Consider the following 20,335-nt stretch of genomic DNA (forward strand, 5'->3'; position numbering starts at 1 on the left):
ACTTATATTTCTCTGCAAATAACATGCCAGGTCTGAAGGAACAGGCCACTTCGAAGATGAGGAGCGTTCTCATCCATCATTTATCAATGCTGCCTGCTGTCAGGGAGCTGTGGGTACTGTTAAAGCCCTTTACTGTTAAAACTACTATTGCTCTGTCTGTCAAAATCCAAATAAATCTGTGGATAAAGATCAAAGTTAATGCAGCAGGCAGGGAGGGGGCTGAATTCAGATTGGGACTACATTTAGAAGTGTCAATCACATCCTGCATATTCAGTTTGATCAAACATGTTAACTAGCACAGGTACTGAGGTAGCTTTTAATCAATCTGGAGGAAGAAAAAGAGAAAAGAATCAAAAGAGACCTCGGCTGGATGCTGGTTTTCCTTTTAATGACATTCTAATTTCCATGGATCACACCATGTCTGAGCATGTACAGACAGATTTGTGGCAAAGCCTACTGCTATAGGTGGTTGCACTGTCAAGTAGATAACAAAACGAAGAAGAAAAGTCAAGACAGTGGATAAATAACATTCCCCTATTTCAAGATCTGAAATGTTGTTACTGCCATCATAAAACAATAAAACATTTGTGAAAATTGAGCCTACCCAAGGTTATTCTTACTACAGTTAATAAGATTACAATATAGTTTGCACAGATCTGCAGTCCAAAGCATACAATTTATATGAAAGAAGATAGGATAAATGCTCAAGGCATTTCAAAATGTATATTAACATATTGCATAGTTTTTAATTCCTTGTTAAGTTCAGCACCATCAATGAGTAGGTGACCTTAGAAATTTAAATTTCGAACAAATAATTCCTGTCTTTTCAAAAAGTCAAAATAGCTTCCCCAACTTCGTGCCCTGTTGTATTACAATGCCCAAAATTCCCACACAATCTTGGTCCATGTTTGGTAGCCATTATAAAAGTTTTTAGCTTAAATGGACTCCAGGTGGTGGTAGAGGACAGGAAGGCCTGGAGGAACGTTGTCCATGGGGTTGTGATGGGTCGGACACGACTTCACAACTAACAATAACAAATAAAAGTTTTTAATGCAACACATCTGTAGACTACTAGATATGGAAGGAAGATGATTCTACAATTTCAGTTTGAGGAAAATAATAGTGATAGAAGTCCTCAAAAAAGAGCCATCCAGACAGTAAGATGGGTAATACATAAATTTAATGAATAACAATAAATAATAACAATTTACGGATACTCTGCAACAAAAAATGAAGTATTCTATCCAAACCAAACTTGTCTCTCCATGACATATTTTAAATGCAATTGCATTTTGGACAACATTTTAACCACTTTATATTAATTTTGTGCATAAAACCAAACTGATCTTTGCTTACTGGCAAATTTGGCCCTTAAACATCATGAAGACAGGCAAAAGTATTCTCTTTCGGTAGCAGCCCTGTTTATGCTACGCCAATAGGAACAGGAATTTAAAGTCAGCTTAAAAGTTTACTTCTAATTTTCTGGTCCCTATTTTTCAAGATTATTAAAAGGAAGTACAAATTAAGCCTCACCCAGTGCTTCAGACTAAGATAAGGATTTGCAAAGATTTTCTGAGAAGTATAAATTACTGGTTTAAGAAAAAATGCATTTGTTATTTGAGCCAAGGGTTGCCTGGACCTTGAAATAGAAGACCGAGACAAAAAAATAAAGCAGTCCAAATAAAAGCTGTACTTAATTAAAACAATATTTCAATGCATTAATTACAATGGAATGTATTTAATTTTAATTAATTTAAAAGATTTAATTCTCTTATATTTAATAATTCAATAGCAAGTGTGGGAGAGCTCTGGGGCCACACCTGAGACTTTTGAGGAGGTCATGTGGCTTCGTAGCCTCAATTATGGGACTCTGATTTGGAGCTTAGAATACTATACTAAAATATAGTTATGGATCATCACTTAGCTATGGAAGATATTATAGCATGAGTCTGTCTTATCTATTTATCATTTCTATCATCTATATCTTCTCTCCCCCCGCCCCCCATTACAGCTCTTATCACTAACCTAGCTAAGGACAATAAAAATCAAAACTAACACTCCAAAAAACATTGGTAAAGGCTTCATTTCAGGCATATAGTTCCAATTACTTCATTTTAAATGTTCATATGTCCAGACAAGGCTTTCATTGATCGGCTATTATGAGGCATTAAAGTATCTGTTTTAATATGTGCATATGTTGTGAATTTTTGTGAGGAAGATATTGAGTAGATGTGTTCTGAAAATTTCCTGTTCCAGATAATCCAGATAAAGCATTTCCTGTTCCAGATAATCCAGATAATTTTGTAATTGCATGCACCACTGCTGAAGATTTGGAGTGAGCCATTCTAAAGAAAATCAAAACATTTTTTGGGGAAAAATTTCTGGTGTTGGATTGCTTTTTTTTATACATTCAGAAGAAAGCTGCTCCTTAAACAGATATGAATTTACTACTGATTGATTTTAATATATAAGCAAAAAGAAGTAAAATATTAACTAGGTCAAATTATGGCCAGATTTTCCACAAAATTGATAGAAAGCCCATTCATGGAGAGGAAATGAATCCTGGCTTTTAGTTCAGCGATAGATTTTTTTCATCAACATAAAGTAATATTTTTCGGGGCATCCTAAACAGCAGGGTCACAATGGCACCAAAATTAACACCCTTTTAGTGACATTGTGATTCAATTGCTACATCTGTACTGTATTTGCAACACGGTTTTCAACACAAGTATGCGTACTTGAATTGATAATCATGGTACTTGTATTGATAATCATGATGAACTTTCATCATTCAGCACCTTGGCATTATATTTTAAAAGGAAGAGTCTACCTGTCCACAATCCATTTCATACATCTTGCAAATAATACATTTTAAAGATACAATAAAATATGCAGTGTTTAACATATGTCAATATTTTTCAGCCAACCCCCCTCCAAAAAAACACTAGACAGTTCGCCTTCTCTTACATCTTTAGTAAATGGACCTTCTTCAGTCTTATGTTCCTAATAAGGTTTTTTGTTTTATTTCACTAAAATACCACAGAACATAAAAATGATGACTGCCACTCTCACTATAAGCCAATAGATTAAAAAAAAAAAACACATGTCGCAAGGGTAAAGGAGTCCCTGCGGATTTTACTCTGCTAGTCGATGCCGCTTGCAAAAAAACAACAACAACCCGGGACCGGTGACGAAAACACTTCCAACGAACGAGCAGCAGAACGTTTCTGTCGTATTTTGTCGTATTTTGAACTGCTTCGGCTCCCGTAATTCCCCTCCAGCTTCCTACAATACTGTGGAGAGGCTTGTCGAATGACGGCCTAGATATGGAATGGTCGTTTTGGGCAAAGCTGGGTGTCTCAGTCCTCTTTTTCCCTTTGCTGATTCTTTTCGTCCTGCGGTTGGTGAAGCGACGTCCTGTCACTCCTAATGCTGATGTCAAACTCCTGGTGGTTGCCGGTTCTGGTAAGACAAAAAGCTAGGAACGGTTCCATTACCACGGGTTGCTGTGACCATCCGGACTACATTACCCAGAAAGCAAAGCAGCCGCTAACAGCAAGGAGGCGTTCTTGATGCTGGCAGCTGTGCTTGCAAGACATGCTTGGAAATTGTAGTTTCTTCGAAGAAATTTTGCTTGGAATTGGGTGATAATCTGTTTAGAGAGGAATCGGGGGTTCTCCGGCTAATATATCACCGCTCCATTCTTGACTTTAATTCTTAATTTCAATTGCTTAATTCTTCCTTGACAATAATTGTCAATAGCGTGAGATGAGCATGACCCAGGGGTAATCTCAACCTGTATGTCCCCAGGTTTAGACCAACTTTCTGGCTATACCACCCTGGTTCTTTGGTGTAGTTTGATGGAAATGTTATAATGGCATCTTAGTAGAAGTGTCTCTACCTACCTAAGTATTTGAAAAAGAACGTTTAATACAGGTAGTCCTTGACTTACAACAGTTTGTTTAGTGGCAGTTCAAAGTTCAGCACTGAAAAATGTGACTTATGACTGCTCTTCACACTTACAACCATTGCAGCATTCCCCCATGATCATGTGATCAAAATTCAGACATTTGGCAACTGACTCATATTTATGACTTTTGCTGTGTTTTCAGGGTCATGTGATCCCCTTTGGCGACCTTCTGATTAGCAAAGCCACTGGGGAAGCCAGATTCACTTAACAACCAGGTTACTAACTTATCAACGGCAACAATTCACTTAACAGCTGGGGCAGGAAAGGTCGTAAAATGAGGCAAAACTCACTTAACAAATGTCTCACTTGACAATAGAGATTTTGGGCTCCATTGTGGCCACTTTTGAATTCCAGAGTGAGTTCCAGTCTGCTTTTTTTTTTTCTTTGCCCTGCAGCCAAAATTATAAAACAACAAAACTCCTGCCTCTTCCTATTGCCTTTTTCTTGAGGTTGGGAAGCAGGAAAAAAGCAGCTAGCTCTTTTATACTTGATAGTAAAATTTACACATCGTATCAAATATGGTTTATTTGATTTTGATTCAGCATACCTATACCTAGAACTTGTCTTTTGTAAACCATGGTTTATGGTTTAGTTTGATGTCACACTAGGCCAATATAATTTACTCAAACTGGTTAAAACTAATCATAGTTTAGTACTACATGGGCATTCACATGCCTTGTCTCTTTGAATTGGGTTATGTTCTACACCAGGGGTCCCCAACCACCGGGCCCTGGACCGGTACTGGTCCGTGGAACATTTTCTACCGGGCCGCCGGTTTGCTGGGCGCCGCCATCTTGTTTCGATGAGAAAGTGCTTCCGGGTGAGCTTTTCCGGTTGGAAAGCGGCGTTTGGGTCCTGAAGGAATCCTCGCGCCTTAGTTTCATTGAAGGGGGTGGTGGCTTCGAATGAAACTAAGGCGCGAGGATTCGAGCGACCTAAGGCGAGCCGAGCGACCGTCCCGAAGCCATCCCGAAGCCCATCGACAAAGGTACAAAGGAGGAGTTGAAGGTGGCGGGAGAAGAGGGGGACGGCTGGTTGGCCAGTCGCTCAGCTCGCCTTGCCTTGTCATGCGTGCTGATGCCGGTACCGGGCCGCGGATCATTTTGTGATGCCAGTACCGGGCCGTGGCACAAAAAAGGTTGGGGGCCACTGTTCTACACCACCTAGTAGTTGATGGGAAATCTGTTTTGCCACCTCTTGCTTTCTCTTCCTTCCTCTCCCTCCCATACAGTGAAACAAATAGCTAAATTGATCATCCTCTCCATTTCCTTTGGTGCCAGTCATTCTGTTCCATTAGCCCAGGGGTGTCCAAGCCAGGAATTCTGGGAGTTGAAGTCCACAAGTCTTAAAGTTGTCAAGGTTGGACACCCCTGCATTAGCCCAAGACAATGTGTTAGCAAACAGAATTGAAGTAGAAAGGGACAGGTGAGTAACTGGAGACAGTGGCAACTATTACTTGTCTGGTTTTGGTGTTCTAGATAGTGAACCACCAACTAACCAACTACATAGTTTAGCTTGCTGAACAAGCCCTTATGGTTAGTTTACCATTCAGTGATTAAGGAAAGAAAGAATTTGCTTAATTAAGGAAACTGTATTTAAGTTAACTGTGGATAAGTATGGTTTGTAAAATCCAGCCAGCGGTGAGGTTGTACAGAGGTAAATCAACAGAATGAGAAAAATTCTCAGACTAGGTCTGTGGAACTTACAGAAGTTAACTCTGTGTACTTTCAGGAGGACATACAACAGAAATCTTAAGGCTGCTTAATAGCCTCTCCAAGAAATACTGTCCCAGGCACTATGTTTTGGCTGATTCAGATAAGATGAGTGAAGAAAAAATCCGTTCTTTTGAACAAAAAAGAGCTGCAAAATACCCCGATTCCTCGGTGAGTTTTTACACCTATTTGTCTGATTGTTCATATTTTGTTAAATAGTAATGTCACATTTCCTGTTAAAATACTATATGTTTTCCCAATTTGCACTGAAGTTCCATCCCTAAATTTTTCACTTTTCTCATTAACTTGGGAGGCTGCTATGCAGGCCAGAGAAAGCTTCACTATGCATCCAATTCCAGAGGAAAAGAGCTGGCTTTGAGGTAATCTAAGAACACCTGTTTCCTCTAAACATAAACTAACACTATACAGCTGTCTTTCTAGAACAAGAGTGTCCAACCTTGGCAGCTTGTGGATGGTGATGGCTGATTGGGGAATTCTGGAGTTGAAGTCCACAGGTCTTAAAGTTACCAATGTTGGACACCTTTCTTTTAGAACTGTTGGCTCTGCCTAATCCGTACCATCTGCATATATTGGAATGGAATATATCTGATCTCTAGGCCAAATGGAGTGAGGTTTCCTATTTCTTCCCAAGTTCATGAGTAGGGAGCATTTTTTGAAAAGGTTGCTGCTGGGTGACATAAATCCTTTCCTCAAGCTGGGATCCCTTTATGCTTCCACCTTTCACTGTGCAGTGGCGCTTTCCATATCTTGGGGGCTATTTAAAATACTCTCTGAAGCCTAGAAAGTGGGAATGTTTTATAACAAGCTAAGGGTAAAACATCAAACAAACATATTGGGATTACATGCTTGAACCAGACTAGTGATATGTACCCCTGGAGCATGCTTGCTTGAAAACAAATGTCCCTACCCCTGTTCTGAGCTAGACTACTTCTAGCATGGAACATGTGCCAAGGAGAGATGTAGATCTTCTGCTGACTCATCAGGGAGATGTTCTGATGATGTGTGACCTAATGACCTTGGGAGACAGAAGGAAGACCCACGGATGAACTGAGCTGTACGATAAGAACAATAGCAATAGAACTTAGACTTATATACCGATTTACAGCCCTTTCTAAGCAGTTTACATAGTCAGCATATTGCCCCCAACAATCTGGGTTCTCATTTTACTGAGCGATGGAAGACTGAGTCAACCTTGAGCCGGTGAGGATCAAACTGCTGGCAGTCAGTAGAAGTAGCCTTCAATACTGCATTCTAACCACTGTGTTACCATAATTCAGTCCACAGGTGCAGGGGAAAGGCAAGGGAACTATTTTAGAGGGGACACTCCCTAGTTTCCCAGAGATTAAACATAGAGCAAGAGGAAAATACTTTTTTTCAGTCTTGCCAGATTCTGCTTAATGTAACTTTACCATAAAGATAGTGCTGATGCCTCTGGTTGTGCTTCTTGCCTGGACTACCTTATAAGGCTATCAGATATTTTACTATACTAGAAAGCTGACTGCTTGATGAATCTTGGGTCCTCATTTTAAAAAAAAAAAAGATTCCACAAGCCTCATGTGTGCTTGCTTTTATTCTAGCAATAATTTTTTTTTTAAAGTGGCATAGCCTAAGCGTCAGGACAGATTGGTTAAGCATTGGGGGGTTTGCAATGTCTTGCATTGTTGAACTGACCCATGAATAATTTCCATTAATTGCTCATTACACATTTGTCACTGTGTGTTTTAAGATTCTAGAGATAATCCATTAAAATATTCAGATTTTTTCCCCCCTTAAAATTTCCAGACCAAAGTGAAACACTTGACAGGGCTTAAATTGCTCCGGATTTGGGGGTGGGGGGACAGGATGGAGGGACTGTAGCCATAATCTTTTATATGCTTCAATTTGTTTCCCAGTGGTATTTCATTATTCATGGGGAAGTGAAGTGAACTATTGGAAGTATTCCAAACCACAAGCTTGCAATCCTATACACATTTCTTGGAAATAATGTCTCTTTGTACTCAAGTGAGTCCAAGCAGACTATGTAGGATTATTCTCTGGCTCTAATCAAACATCATGATTCACAAGATAAATTAGCATAATGTGCAAACCCAAAAGCACCAGAGCGCCAGAAGAGGGGAGATCACTTTTCAACCTGAAGCAACCCCACATTTGGTTAGGGCTCAACTGTCCTTTTCAGTCATAGCTGTATACCAAAAATATGAGCTAACATAAAGTGAACCCTCTCTTCGGGCTGTATAATATAGAGATGAAAGCCTAGAATGCTCTCCCTCAAATAATGCTTTTCTAGCCTTTCCAACTTCCTTGTTTTGTTCGTTTGGATTACTCACCTTGGAGATACATAGAATATGCCTACACCATAAGCAGAAAATTCCATTTGTGTCTGGCATTATGATGCTTTTCTACTAGCAATAAGATTGGTAGCCACATTTCAAAATTACATTATCCAGCCTGACACTTCATAGAAGTGGTAGACATCTATAATCCACCAACATGACTATTAGCAGATGTTTAGCTTAGACTACTGTAACCTGATAAGTTCCAGATGAATTGGACTCAACTGCTATAATCCTCTGGGCAGCACGTCCTTTGGCCATGCTGGTGAAGACTACATAGACCGATCCAACCCATTTGAAGAGCGAAAGATTGAGGAACTCCTGTGTATATTTATCTAGCAGGCCACTCAAATAGGACGTTACACACACATTTCTAGTTTCGTACCTTATTCAACTCACATCCAAACTTGTTCTCTTTACAGCTTTGCGAGGACTTCTTTCTTACTTGAGTTAATATGGGACATAGCTAATTCCCAATTCTGCTTCTACAGTGAAGATAAACTGAGAAGCTTGGAGGTGGGTGGATTGAAGATCCACACACACACGCACAAATAATCGCTTTCAGTGTAGAATTATAGAAAAACATACTGTTTTCATTTATTTTTATTTTTGTAAATAACCCAGTAGCCACACAGTGAGATAGGTGGCAAATAAATGTAACAAACAAATCAAACATCAGAAAGAAGAATGGTGTTTCTTAACTGATAGATGGCTTATTATGTGTATATTATTGTGTGTTCTTTTCAGTTTGAGCTATCAAAAGGCCAAGAACATGAAAGCCATGTTTCTATTGGACTGACTTCTAAAGTTTCCATTTTTACTGAAACATTTTTGTGTTTGCTTTCTGTTGAGCAGGCATTGTCTCTGACAATTGTCTTTTGTAAGATTTTGTACTGCATGAGACTGCTTTCCTGCTGCTACCCCAGTTCCTTGTCTAATCTAATTACTTGTCAAATTCTAAGGATTGTGATCCTGATGAGAACTTAAATAATTGATCCTTATTACATTTCTTTCTCAGATATAAAAAACATGGAGGTTTTGTTCCCTTTGAGGTACTGGAGGTTTTTGTTTTTTTCTCTCTTTGTTTGGAGCCCTGTATTTTCCTGCACGGAAGCAGTCGTCCTCCTCCTCCTCCTCTTACTACTACTACTACTACTACTACTACTACTACTACTACTAATAATAATAATAATAATAATAATAAGCCTATCCCAGGTCCTTGGTAAGGACTCGATAGGTAAACAAAAATGCCAAACCCAGTCTAAACATCTGGCTGACTGTTCGATTAATAACAACAACAACAACAACAACAACAATAATAATAATAAAGAATAGTATCCGAATCACATAAATAGATGAAAATGTAGGTTTCAGAATATTTAGATTATTGCTATACAAGAGGCAGTGTAATCTAGCATCTTGCATTTGACAGTAGTCAAGCAGTTGCTGTGTGTGAGTTGGGTGGTTACGTGTATAAATTTGTTAAATAAATAAATAAACAAGTTCAGGAAGACAGATGGGCATTAGTCACTTCCATAATTGCTGAACAGCAACTGATACTTAAAGCATGCTGCTTGTGATTCTAGAAATCCACATCATCAAGATTAGTAGCTATTGATAGCAATCTAATTCATGGAAATCTAATCTAGTCTTTTGTGTGAAAGGAGATGAAATATGTCTTCTAAAGATAAGATATCCCACATATGGGATTGCATTTCCAATCATGAACTTTGTTTAAACTGCTATTGCATTGAGTGAGAACATGAATTAATTAAATTGTCTTTTAATCATTTGGGCAACAAAATTAAGTAGAAAACTCATATTTGGTGTTCAGGACAGTGGACTACCCTTTCTAGTGTATGAAAGATAGCAATAGCATTAGACTTCTGTACCGCTTCACAGTGTTTTACAGCCCTCTCTTAGAGGTTTACAGAATCAGCATATTGCCCTCAACAATCTGAGTCCTCATTTTACCAACCTCAAAAGGATGGAAAATTGAGTCAAGCTTGAGCCGGTGTGAACGGAGCTGCCAAACTGCTTGCTGGCAGCCAGCAATCAGCAGAAGTAGCCTGCAGTACTTGCATTCTAACCACTATGCCGCCACAGCTCGAGATATTCAACCTAGTTTGATATCTTACTTTTAATCTTTGCTTTAGAAGAGAATATTTGTAGCTCAGGGTTGAACTGTGGAGTTTTTGGCTCGGATTGCTTGGTACCCAAACCACCAAGCTCAGAGGGCACCAAGGACCTCACAATCTTTGCTTTGGATCCGTGTTTACAAAAGTGACACTGGACTTAGGAAATAAGGATTTTATAGCATTTTCTTTCTCATCAGTATTTCTACATCTTCCATTCATTTTGTTTAGGACAACATTCCAATGATCAAGTGTTTTTAGATTAAGCACAAAGAAAAAAGACTTTGGATATAAATAAGAGCCAATCACCAAGGCATCTTGGATTTCTTGGTGACTTTAAAGAAAGACTAGATCATATACTGAAAAAGGGGTAAAGGCCAATGGCTCACAGAGTTCAAGATACTAATGGATCTGGTGTGAACCCTGAATATCTGACTGATAATGTATCTTAATTTTCTTGCTTTCTTACTTTGCTATATGTCATCCTTCTTTGTTTAGTTTTTTATCACTTTGTTTTCTTTGCCTCTCTCTCTTATTCTCCTTTCTTATCCGGCTTGCACTGCCTGTTCCTTCTTCATGCCCCTTCGCTATTGGTGTTCTTTTTGCTTCTGTTTTTCAAATTTCCTAGGGTTTGTTTGTTTTTTTCTTGTCCTTTTCCCAACCCACAAAATTTTGGGACCTGTCCCTGAATTTGAGTCTCAGTGTCATAGCACCCTCTACTGATCATGAAATAAGTTACTGCTGTAAATAATGTGTACACATTCTGATTTTAAATCCGTGGAAGCTGTGAATTTGTGTGGGGAGAGTGGAGAGTAGAAAATGAAGGCGAAAGATTCTTGATTCAAACTTGATCACATGTGCATGCAGGTTTCTTGAGGGCCGCACAGGTGGGTGTAGGTTTCTTAAGGGAGTAATAAAGAACCAGTTTGCCACTACATTCTCCTGAAATGTTTTTTTTTTTCAACTTCCCTATCTAGTCTTCAGTGCTGCTAATTACCAGTCCAAGTAGCAACTAAATCTAATCCTGTTTAGCATTGTCAGTCAATTATACTGTAGTTGGCTACATGCTGCCACCTGCAGTAAGCTGGGGGGGATAAATTACTTTTGAAATTATTTTTAAACCCAAACAGAAGTGAAGTAGTAACATGTGAAAACTACTTCATAATATGAATGCAAGGAATGTGTGAGGAATGTTTGTGTGAGGAATGTGTGAATTTTTTTTTTAATTTAAAACGATTGGGTTGTTTTTGGCCTAAACCCACCCATTTTTGAGTATAGCCTTTGGACTGCCACAAAAGCTAACACAGCCTCTTTTCCATGGGAATCAATATTGAAAGCAATTTAATGTCAAATAATCAAAATAGAATTGTATAATTATAAATGCAACGTTCAGTTGATACAAGTAGTCCTTGACTTACGACTGGTCACTTAGTGTTATACAAAATTATGAAGGACCCCCGTAAAAGCTACTTACAACTCAATTCTGAAGTTATCATATCCAGGAACTTTCCCAGTGGTCATATGATTGCATTTTCGCCCTCAGCAACTGGCGCTTGTTCACAGCTGTTTGTGACATTTTTCCAGAAGTTGATGTTTACTTCTAGTTTCTGAAAAAAAAATGCCCCATAACAACCATCACTAAAAAGGTTGTAAAATTGAGTCCAGTTATGTGATGACCCACTTTACGATTATCACAACTTACGACTGTATTTGCCAGTCTCATTTATGGTTGTAACTCAAGGACTATGTATTTTACCTCTAAAAAGAACGAAAACATAAATAACAATCCCAAAAAGATACATTTTATGCAAGGCGCTATCTCCGACGTCTAATGTTGATAGTCTCTAAGTACCTTCTGTAGGAAGGACAACTTAATGAGTCATGTTTTCCTTTGACCAGCTGGAAATGATGTAGACAGAAGACCAGAGATCTGTCTCATGGAGCTATCAGCTCTGTGATAGTTATTCAATTTCCTTGGGAACTTCCCTAGGCTAGATCTTGGGTAGTAAAAGATGATGGTTTTGTGGTTTCATCTGACAGTTATTATTATACGCTTGATTCGTTGTAAGTCTGATTGCAAAGATACAGCATGTGTTTTGATGTGGTTCTGTTTTGTACTTATGAAACAAAACAAAACTAAGATTAAACATTAATGCAAGTAATATTCAAAGCTTGACAGGTACTTCTAAGAGGGTATGAACTCAGAAGATGTAATTTCATATTTTTAACCCAGAAATAGACTGAGAGATACAGTGGTCTAGAGGTGAAGACGCTCGCCTCACAATTAGGAGGCTGAAAGATCAATCTTTGGCAATGATACATTTTTTTCTATCAGGGCATAAAGAGAAAATATCTGCTGCGAACTCCGTATAGGCATTAGGAAGGGCATCTGGCCAGTAAACACACAGCTCCAGTTGCCTCCACCCCAATAAAAGGGTCATAAAAACCCAAGTGGACTAAAGGTAGAATCTATAGACAGTTATTTGTAATAACTTATAGACAGTTATTTATCTCAACAAGATCCTAAACTCCCATTTTAAAATAAATGCTCATGGATTTGGATGGGTAGATGCACAAACAGACATGAATATAGGTATGGGGGAGAGAGAGAGAAGAGGCTGCTGAAATGAAGACAATTCAAGGTTGTCGTTTTTTAATTCAAGAGCTTTTTTTGCTGAAAGACTGAATTCAGTTCTGAAAACAAATTCTTAAGCTCAGTGTCTGATCAGAGAGAATCAAATACCTTGATTTTAAGTATGTGTCTTTGGATGATTTGGGGATTTTTACGAAGAAAAGGCTGGAGTCTTACTAACAGTTATCCACCAGGTGGGGCACTTGATCTAGTGCTACATCATAGGATATGCCAACCTTCCCAAAATCACTCAAAAGTGTCTTGTTTTTAGTAACCTGGAGAGGCTGGTTGCATGCTAACTACAGGAAAGATCACAGCCTCCATGGCCCTACAGAAAATGAAATAGTCTATCAGGAAAACAAACATAACTTCCTGCCCAGGAAGCTGTGGGAGTTACTGTAATAAGTTTCTGCGAAACAAATCATAGAGTTGGAAGGGACTTTGGTGCAGGATATTTTTTTTTAACCTATGGAAATTAAGCAAACAGCAGGATATACCAGCCTGGCCACTCCTGGTAGAGATAATACTGGTAGTTGCAAATGAGCCATTAAATATAAGATTGGTCTGTGCTGCCTAGCTCTATATTTCTCAAGGTCTTACCAAAAAGTTTTTCCTGAATGCTGCTTTGAAGAAAGAAAAAGTCTTGGTAACAAGAAATTCAGCATGTATTGTTATTTTAGCGATAGGAAGGCTTGTTTCTTTTTCAAAGAATTTACCTTCGAACTGGAAAGGTTGTCTGAAATTAGCTGAGATTCTTTCCATGTTTTTTGGGAGGGCGGGGAGGGGATCTTAAATGTGGATTCTTCCTCCTTCGGTTTTTTTTGCAGAATTATCTCCCGTGGCTCATGACAATTGGGTGTTGGAATGCAGCGAAAATAAGCAAGAGCCAGTACAAGTTGGAATGTCTTCTTTATCTATCACTGTTTATATAGCCAAGAGTGATCAATGTCTGGAATACTCTACCTGACTCTGTGGTTTCTTCCCCAAACCCCAAAAACTTTAACCTTAGACTGTCTACTATTGACCTCACCCCTTTCCTAAGAGGTCTGTAGGGGGCGTGCATAAGCACACCAACGGGCCTACCGTCCCTGTCCTATTGTTTCCTTTATTTTTCTTATATGTACCCATTTCATGTATTCATAACTATGTATATACTTACACCTATTATCTTGTAAGTGATTGACAAATCAAAATAAATAAATAAATAAAATAAAAGAGTGTTACAGTACAGGAAATAATGTTTAGTACACCCGAATGATTCTTATCTGCAAATCTGTCAAATCTCCCTAGGAATTACAGTTTGCCCTCCATCGCATTCCCAGAAGTCGAGAGGTCCGTCAGTCCTGGAGCTCTTCACTGCTAACCACCATTCGTTCCTTATTTTATTCTCTTCCTTTGGCCTTCAGGCTCAACCCAGATGTGGTACGTAAAGTCACTAGTGTAATGAAACAGTAAAGAAACTAGCCAATTTCAAAAGATGTGGCTACTTGAAAATAACAGATCTTTGGTACAGGTAGTCCTCAATTTACGACCATTAATTGAGCCCAACATTTATGTTAAGTGAGAAATTTGTTAAATGAGTTTTGCCCCATTTTACGACTTTCTTTGCCACATTTGTTAAGTGAACCACTGCAGTTGTTAATCACATGGTTGTTAAGTGAATGTGGTTTCCCCATTGACGTTCCTTTATCAGAAGGTCACAAAAGACAATTACATGAACACTGTAACGGTCATAAATGTGAGTCAGTTGTCAAGCATTCAAAAATAAATTATGTGACCATGTGGATGCTAAAACAGTTGTAAGTGTGAAAAACGGTCATAAGTCACTTTTTTCAGAGATGTTGTAACTTTGAACCATCACTAAATGAACTGTTGTAAGTCGAGGACTACCTGTACTTATATGCATATATTTAGGACTGATTTTTTTGGGGCAGGATTTCCTTGACTGCTGTATTTCGGGCAGTGTGAACCATAGTTTGTCATGACAAATACTAAATCTGTACAGATCTTGGATTCATGCACAATTGCCACTGCTGTCTCCCCCTCCTTTTTTTAAAAAAAAAAAACAAATTTTATTCAGTTTTTGACATAAAAACAAAAAGCTCTTTTTAGTGGACAACATATTTCCGGGTCATCACTTTTACATACAAATATGACAACAGTTATACATTCATATATGCATACTTAATTCTATTATTACCTTTTCCATTCCAAATTTTCAGTAAGGAGAGAAATAAACAAAATAATCCTAGTCTCTTACATTAATCTCAATCAAAACATGTTGAAATTCTGATTTAAAAAGACATAATATGACAAATATACATTAGGGCATTGGCTTGTTACAGAGATGGTTTCATTTAATTAGTATTGACTCTATTAAGTTTTCATCAAAGGAGAAATAGTTTGGAAAATCAAACAGAGAGCGTTACTAAGATAGGTGGAGAAGTTTAAAGAGTAGTAATTTAATTCTTTCTTAAAACAATATTTCGTTTACAAGAGAATATTCTTGTGGCAGATGCAAGGAATAGTGACAAAGTTTGCTCATTGGTAACAGTTTAACTTTTGTGCATTTTTTTTTTCATTTGCAATAACTGCCAAAAAAAAAAAAAGAACAACCTCAGAACAGTTTGCCAAATGTTACATGGACTTTGCACTGAAAAAATCTATTTTATAATTTTAAGAGGTATATAGCCACACAGTAAATCTATATCTGTCGTTGCGGTAAATCACAGGTTTATCAAATTATTTTCACTTCAGTTAGTGTGTCAATCACACTCGGGACCTAGCTTTAAATAGATAATGCACTGCTTTGTGAGCTGGATGTGCTAGACGTCAATCTGAGCTACAGTTCATAATCCAGAATTAAATTTCTCTTCAACTATACTCTTTCAGGAGTGGGGAATCTATAGTTCTCCAGATGTTCTGGCACTGTTGTTTCTAATATCCCTAATAGCCATGTTGTCTGGGACTGATAAGAGTTGCAGTTGAGGCATATCAGGAGAATGCAGGCCGACTACTCCACAGAACCTCTCTATAGTTTAGATGGTAATTGTTGAGTGATGGGAAGAAAAACAGCAAGCAGAATCCAAACCACATCTGCTTCATTCATACTTCCCAGTTGAATGGATGATTAAGGGCAAGGGTTGACTTCTGAACGAAACTGAAACTACTTTCTTTCTTCTCCAAAAACTAATTGCCTGACATTTTTATGATTGTAGGACAGCCAGAGTTACCCTGAGATAAGATGGGTGGCCAATAAATTTTGTAAATAAATAAATCAGGGGTGTCAAACTCGATTTCATTGAGGGCCGCATCACGGTTATGTTTGATTTCGGGGGGCGGGGAGGCATGGCCAGGGTAGGTGTGGCCAGTTTGACAACACTCGTGTTGGGGGAGGGGTGAGTGCTCTGCAAATGAAAATGGGCTCCCAAGCTCCGTTTTCAGCTGTGACGGCCTCCTGCAATCCTCTGCCAGCCAAAACGGAGCCCGGGAGGGCCACGTGCTTCCCTCCCAAGCTCCGTTTTGGCTGGCAGAGGCACTGCGGGCCAGTCCTTTGCTGTCTCCAGGACAGCCCCGTGGGCCAGATCTAAGCACCCCATGGGCTAGATCCGGCCTGCGGATCTGAGTTTGATACCCCAGAAATAAATAAATAAATAGATAATAGTTTCTCCTAAGAGCAATAGAACAGAGTTCCCCAACCTTTCCAGCTTTGCAGACTGGTGAGGGGAAAGGGGGTGGTTGTACGCAAGCAGCGGGGCCATCACTTCCGCGGCCGGTTCCAAATGGCTCAAGGCCTGATAGTGGGCTGTGGCCCAGGGGTTGGGGACCCCTGCAATACAAGATAACTATAGTGAGAGCCTTGACAAGGACCATATTCCTTCCTCCTCACCTCTGACCTTTAGAAGAGGGAGAGATCTCTCTTTCCAATTATTTGAAGTAATTCGTACAAGAGGAATTTAAAATTAACCCAAAGGACTTTATGCAGCCCAAGACACGTCCAGCTTGACGTGCCCATCCCCACAATTCCTCCTTTGCTTTCTCTTTCGTCTATTGGAACTGCTAGATTAGGAAATAATGCCTCTGTTCCAGGAGGCGATATCCTTCAGCTAACGATCTTTGATTAAAAAGAAATCATTAATCTGATTTGCCTCGTGAGAGACATTACCCACTTCCTTTGAACCGAGTCTCTGGAGACAAGGTCTCACAATAATGGAACGAGAGACTTTGCAACATTTGATCATACTTTCCCCAAATCATTTGCTGCATTAACTGTGTTTTCTTTAATCTCATTATCATACAGTTTATCAGAATCAGACCAGAGTACTAGCTTTGATCTTAAAGCAGCCTCCGCAGCCTCATATATTAATCTGCCTTTGGGTGAGAGTGTGTTTACAGAGCCACTAAGCACCACATTCTTGGCAGACCCCCAGGTCCCGTGGGTTTGCAAGCCTTTGGAGGAGAGGAACAAAAAGTTGGTGCTGAGTTGACAACATTTGTCAGAGATGCCTTCCAGGGAATTCAACAATTAAATGTTTAAAATGGGAAGTACTGAGAAAACCAACAGACAAACCCAAAATTACATTAGCTGCCATGATGGAATTTATGGAGCGTTTCTGGCATTAATCAGTGGAGGCAGGATCATTTTCCTGTTCATGTTTCTACAATATTGTTAATAAACAACAATGTAGGATTTTTGGAATGTTTTTAAGGAGTTCCTTGTATAGAATAACAACTGATCTTGCAAATTCTTGAGTCCTCCCAAACTGCTTTTTAACTGCAGCTGAGAAACCCTAGGAACTTGAGAAATGTTGGAAGGAGATAATAAATTAATTTTTCCATTGCTTTCACCTTTTAGGAACTGGGGGCAGAAAGCACAGGCCATCAGTTTGAGCTTTGCTGGTGGACTAAGATAATTACATAAAGATAACCGCTAAAGTAGGCTGTTGCACCACCATGTTTGCATTCCAAGCACAATAGATTAGCAACATTTAATGCTGTAAAGAAGATGGGTATGCCTAGTATTTATTTGTGTGTTATTTTTCAATTTTAATTTCAATGCTTTAAGCTTTTCAATCACATTATGGCTTAGTACAATCTATGAGCCCATCCAACAGTTGCCCCCAAATTACCTTTGCATTGCAACATGGTGGCCCAGGTCTTTATACGTAATTGTTTGTTCTTTCTTATGTCAATAAAGTAACCAAGAGTGCTAAAGTGATATACCAAGCTATTTTACTAGCCCGTGTTCTCCCTTGCTCCATTCTTCACCATTTGTAGTTTAACAGAAAGAAGGGGGAGTGAAAGGAAGGACCTTTGAGAGCTGTATGCAACGAAATTTCATTTTAATGTATGCAGATTAGTGTACGTTCAAAGTGACAATAAAGTTAGTCTAAGTTCTAAGTCTAAGAAAGAAGATAAGGACGAAAACAAACCTTTCTGTTTTGCTGCCTGATAATCAAGAGACCAATCATTTTTCAGTAATTGAGATCTATCTTGGCACAGAAGATAGATCTCAGGAGGTTTTTTTATTATTATTATTTTTAAAAAAACCTAGAAAAATCTCATCAGAATTGTACCAAAAATAAGATTGGGTTTACTTTTAAAATTAATTTCCTGGGTAGCCAAAGGTTCTTTTCTCTTCATTTCTGGAGGCACCAGGATGAAATATCCGCTTTTCAATGAAGCAGGTGCTGCTGTAATTACAAAGGGTTTTTTTAAGCTTAGAAAGATTTTAAAAATCCCCCCAGCCACTTTATAAATGTTAGAAAAAAAATGCCATCTCCACCTGTTCCTGCCATATTTTGTTTCCTGGGAGGGGCAAATCCTAGCTAGGTGGATTTCATTTTGACTTCGTGTTCATCCTGCTGTGGATGTGCTAACAGTACACATCCCACTTCTCTCCAGACATGATTTGGTGTAGAATTACTTTTAAATTCTTTTCTGGAGCCAGACTAGGCTCCAGAGAGTGAAGCAAGAAGTAGAAGAACCAGTGCTGTACGAAAGACTGTGTGCTTAAAATTTTGGCTGTCTAGATGCTTTGATGACATTTTTAATCATCTCAAGGGATCAATTCTACTTCTTCTGTTTTCTTTTGTCTAATTCTTCCTGTTCCATTGCAATGCCTGAGTAACAACTTAGGCATGCATGGTGAGAGGCAGAAATGGCCTAGAAGCCAGGATGGTGGTGATATGATGGTGATGATGATGATATAATCCTTATACTTAACATTTAACATATTTTAAAAAGATCCTAAATATAATATGAGTCAACTTTGTTATGACAGCTTTGGAAGCTAGGCCAAACTATAATCCCCACAAATGAGTAGACACAGTTGGATGTCAGAGGAAAAGATACTTGGCTGTAGGCCTCCACATAGGTTTGTAATTTAGGCAAAATTTAAATTTAGGGCTTTCTATCTCTTAGTCTTTGTGTGCTTAATTTATTTAATAATTTTAAAAAAAATCCTTTCCATTTAGGAAATTGCTCCACACACATAGAGACCTCTAATGTCCTCTTTTCTTCAAAAGAGTTTTTGAAATAACAAGTGTATGTTTGCCATTCAATTTGCTAAAATACAAGAAAAGGTATTTTACTTGATTCTAATTTTCAGAGTTTCTCCTAGAAAAGTTTTAAAGTTTCTCAAAACTCTCTTCAGAGTTTTCCCATCTTATATATCAGGAAAAAAAAGTCTGGTAACACCTTTTCAGAATAACACAATTATGTTTTTTAATCAAATGGGTTAGTCTGAAAAGGTGCTATCAGATTCCTTCTAATTTTTCTCCTCCTACAATGTCTGCCTTCGGTAAGTGAAAGAGTAATAAAGTAAGATTAGTGATAAAGTAAGGATTACATTTCGTCCTCTAAACTTTTGGGTTTCAGACTTGTTTACAACCATATAGGTAGAAATAGCCAGCTGACTTGAGTCAGACAGCAATAATGATGATCAAGAATGCAGCCAAGTCATTCAGGCCACATGATTACTATATATCTTAAAAATGTCAGATTAGATATTATAAAATGGAAAGTTAAGGCAGGCATCCCCATATTTTTATATCCTACTTTTGGAGGTAAATAAGCTACATGCCAAATTCATGTGCTAACAATCACTGTCACAGCTATGTTTTGTTACAGAAACACTCAGACAGCAGAACTATATTAAAAGAGATCTTTATTTCACTTAGCTAAGACTTTCCATTCTCTCTCCAGCTTTCAAAATGTCTTAAGTTCATGGCACTTCAGTAGCGTGCTAGAACAGATAATGTGGCATTGTTCCTTTCTGTTACAATTCACATTAGGGTGTCCTTTCTTTTTAGTGGTAGGGTAAGACCAATACAATAAGTTATATTCCAATATATTTGCACATTCATGTGTCACATTTCTATTTTTTTTCCACATAAATACCTTAGATAGGCTGATTTTTTTTCAGTTGAAAAACAAATAACAATTGCACATAGACTTATATATTATTTCAGCGTGCTTTACAGCCCTCTGAGTGGTTTTTATAGAGTCAGCATATTGCCCCCAACGATCTG

General features: G+C 38.4%; 1 protein-coding gene across 1 annotated transcript in view; it reads left to right on the top strand.

The window, feature by feature from the left end:
- The first annotated feature begins 3,272 nt into the window (after positions 1-3,272).
- ALG14 (ALG14 UDP-N-acetylglucosaminyltransferase subunit) overlaps positions 3,273-20,335 on the top strand; it is a 33,720-nt gene continuing 16,657 nt past the window's right edge. Inside the window, exons 1-3 of the mRNA XM_026671849.2 lie at positions 3,273-3,465; positions 5,702-5,853; positions 14,094-14,225. Of these exons, the coding sequence (XP_026527634.1) occupies positions 3,327-3,465; positions 5,702-5,853; positions 14,094-14,225 (423 nt within the window). The 5' untranslated portion in view covers positions 3,273-3,326. The remainder of the gene's footprint in view (positions 3,466-5,701; positions 5,854-14,093; positions 14,226-20,335) is intronic.

The sequence above is a fragment of the Notechis scutatus genome, chromosome 3 (genome assembly GCF_049901735.1).
Source record: "Notechis scutatus isolate UNSWTSFEM ecotype Mainland chromosome 3, rNotScu1.2, whole genome shotgun sequence".
Classification (NCBI taxonomy): domain Eukaryota; kingdom Metazoa; phylum Chordata; class Lepidosauria; order Squamata; family Elapidae; genus Notechis; species Notechis scutatus.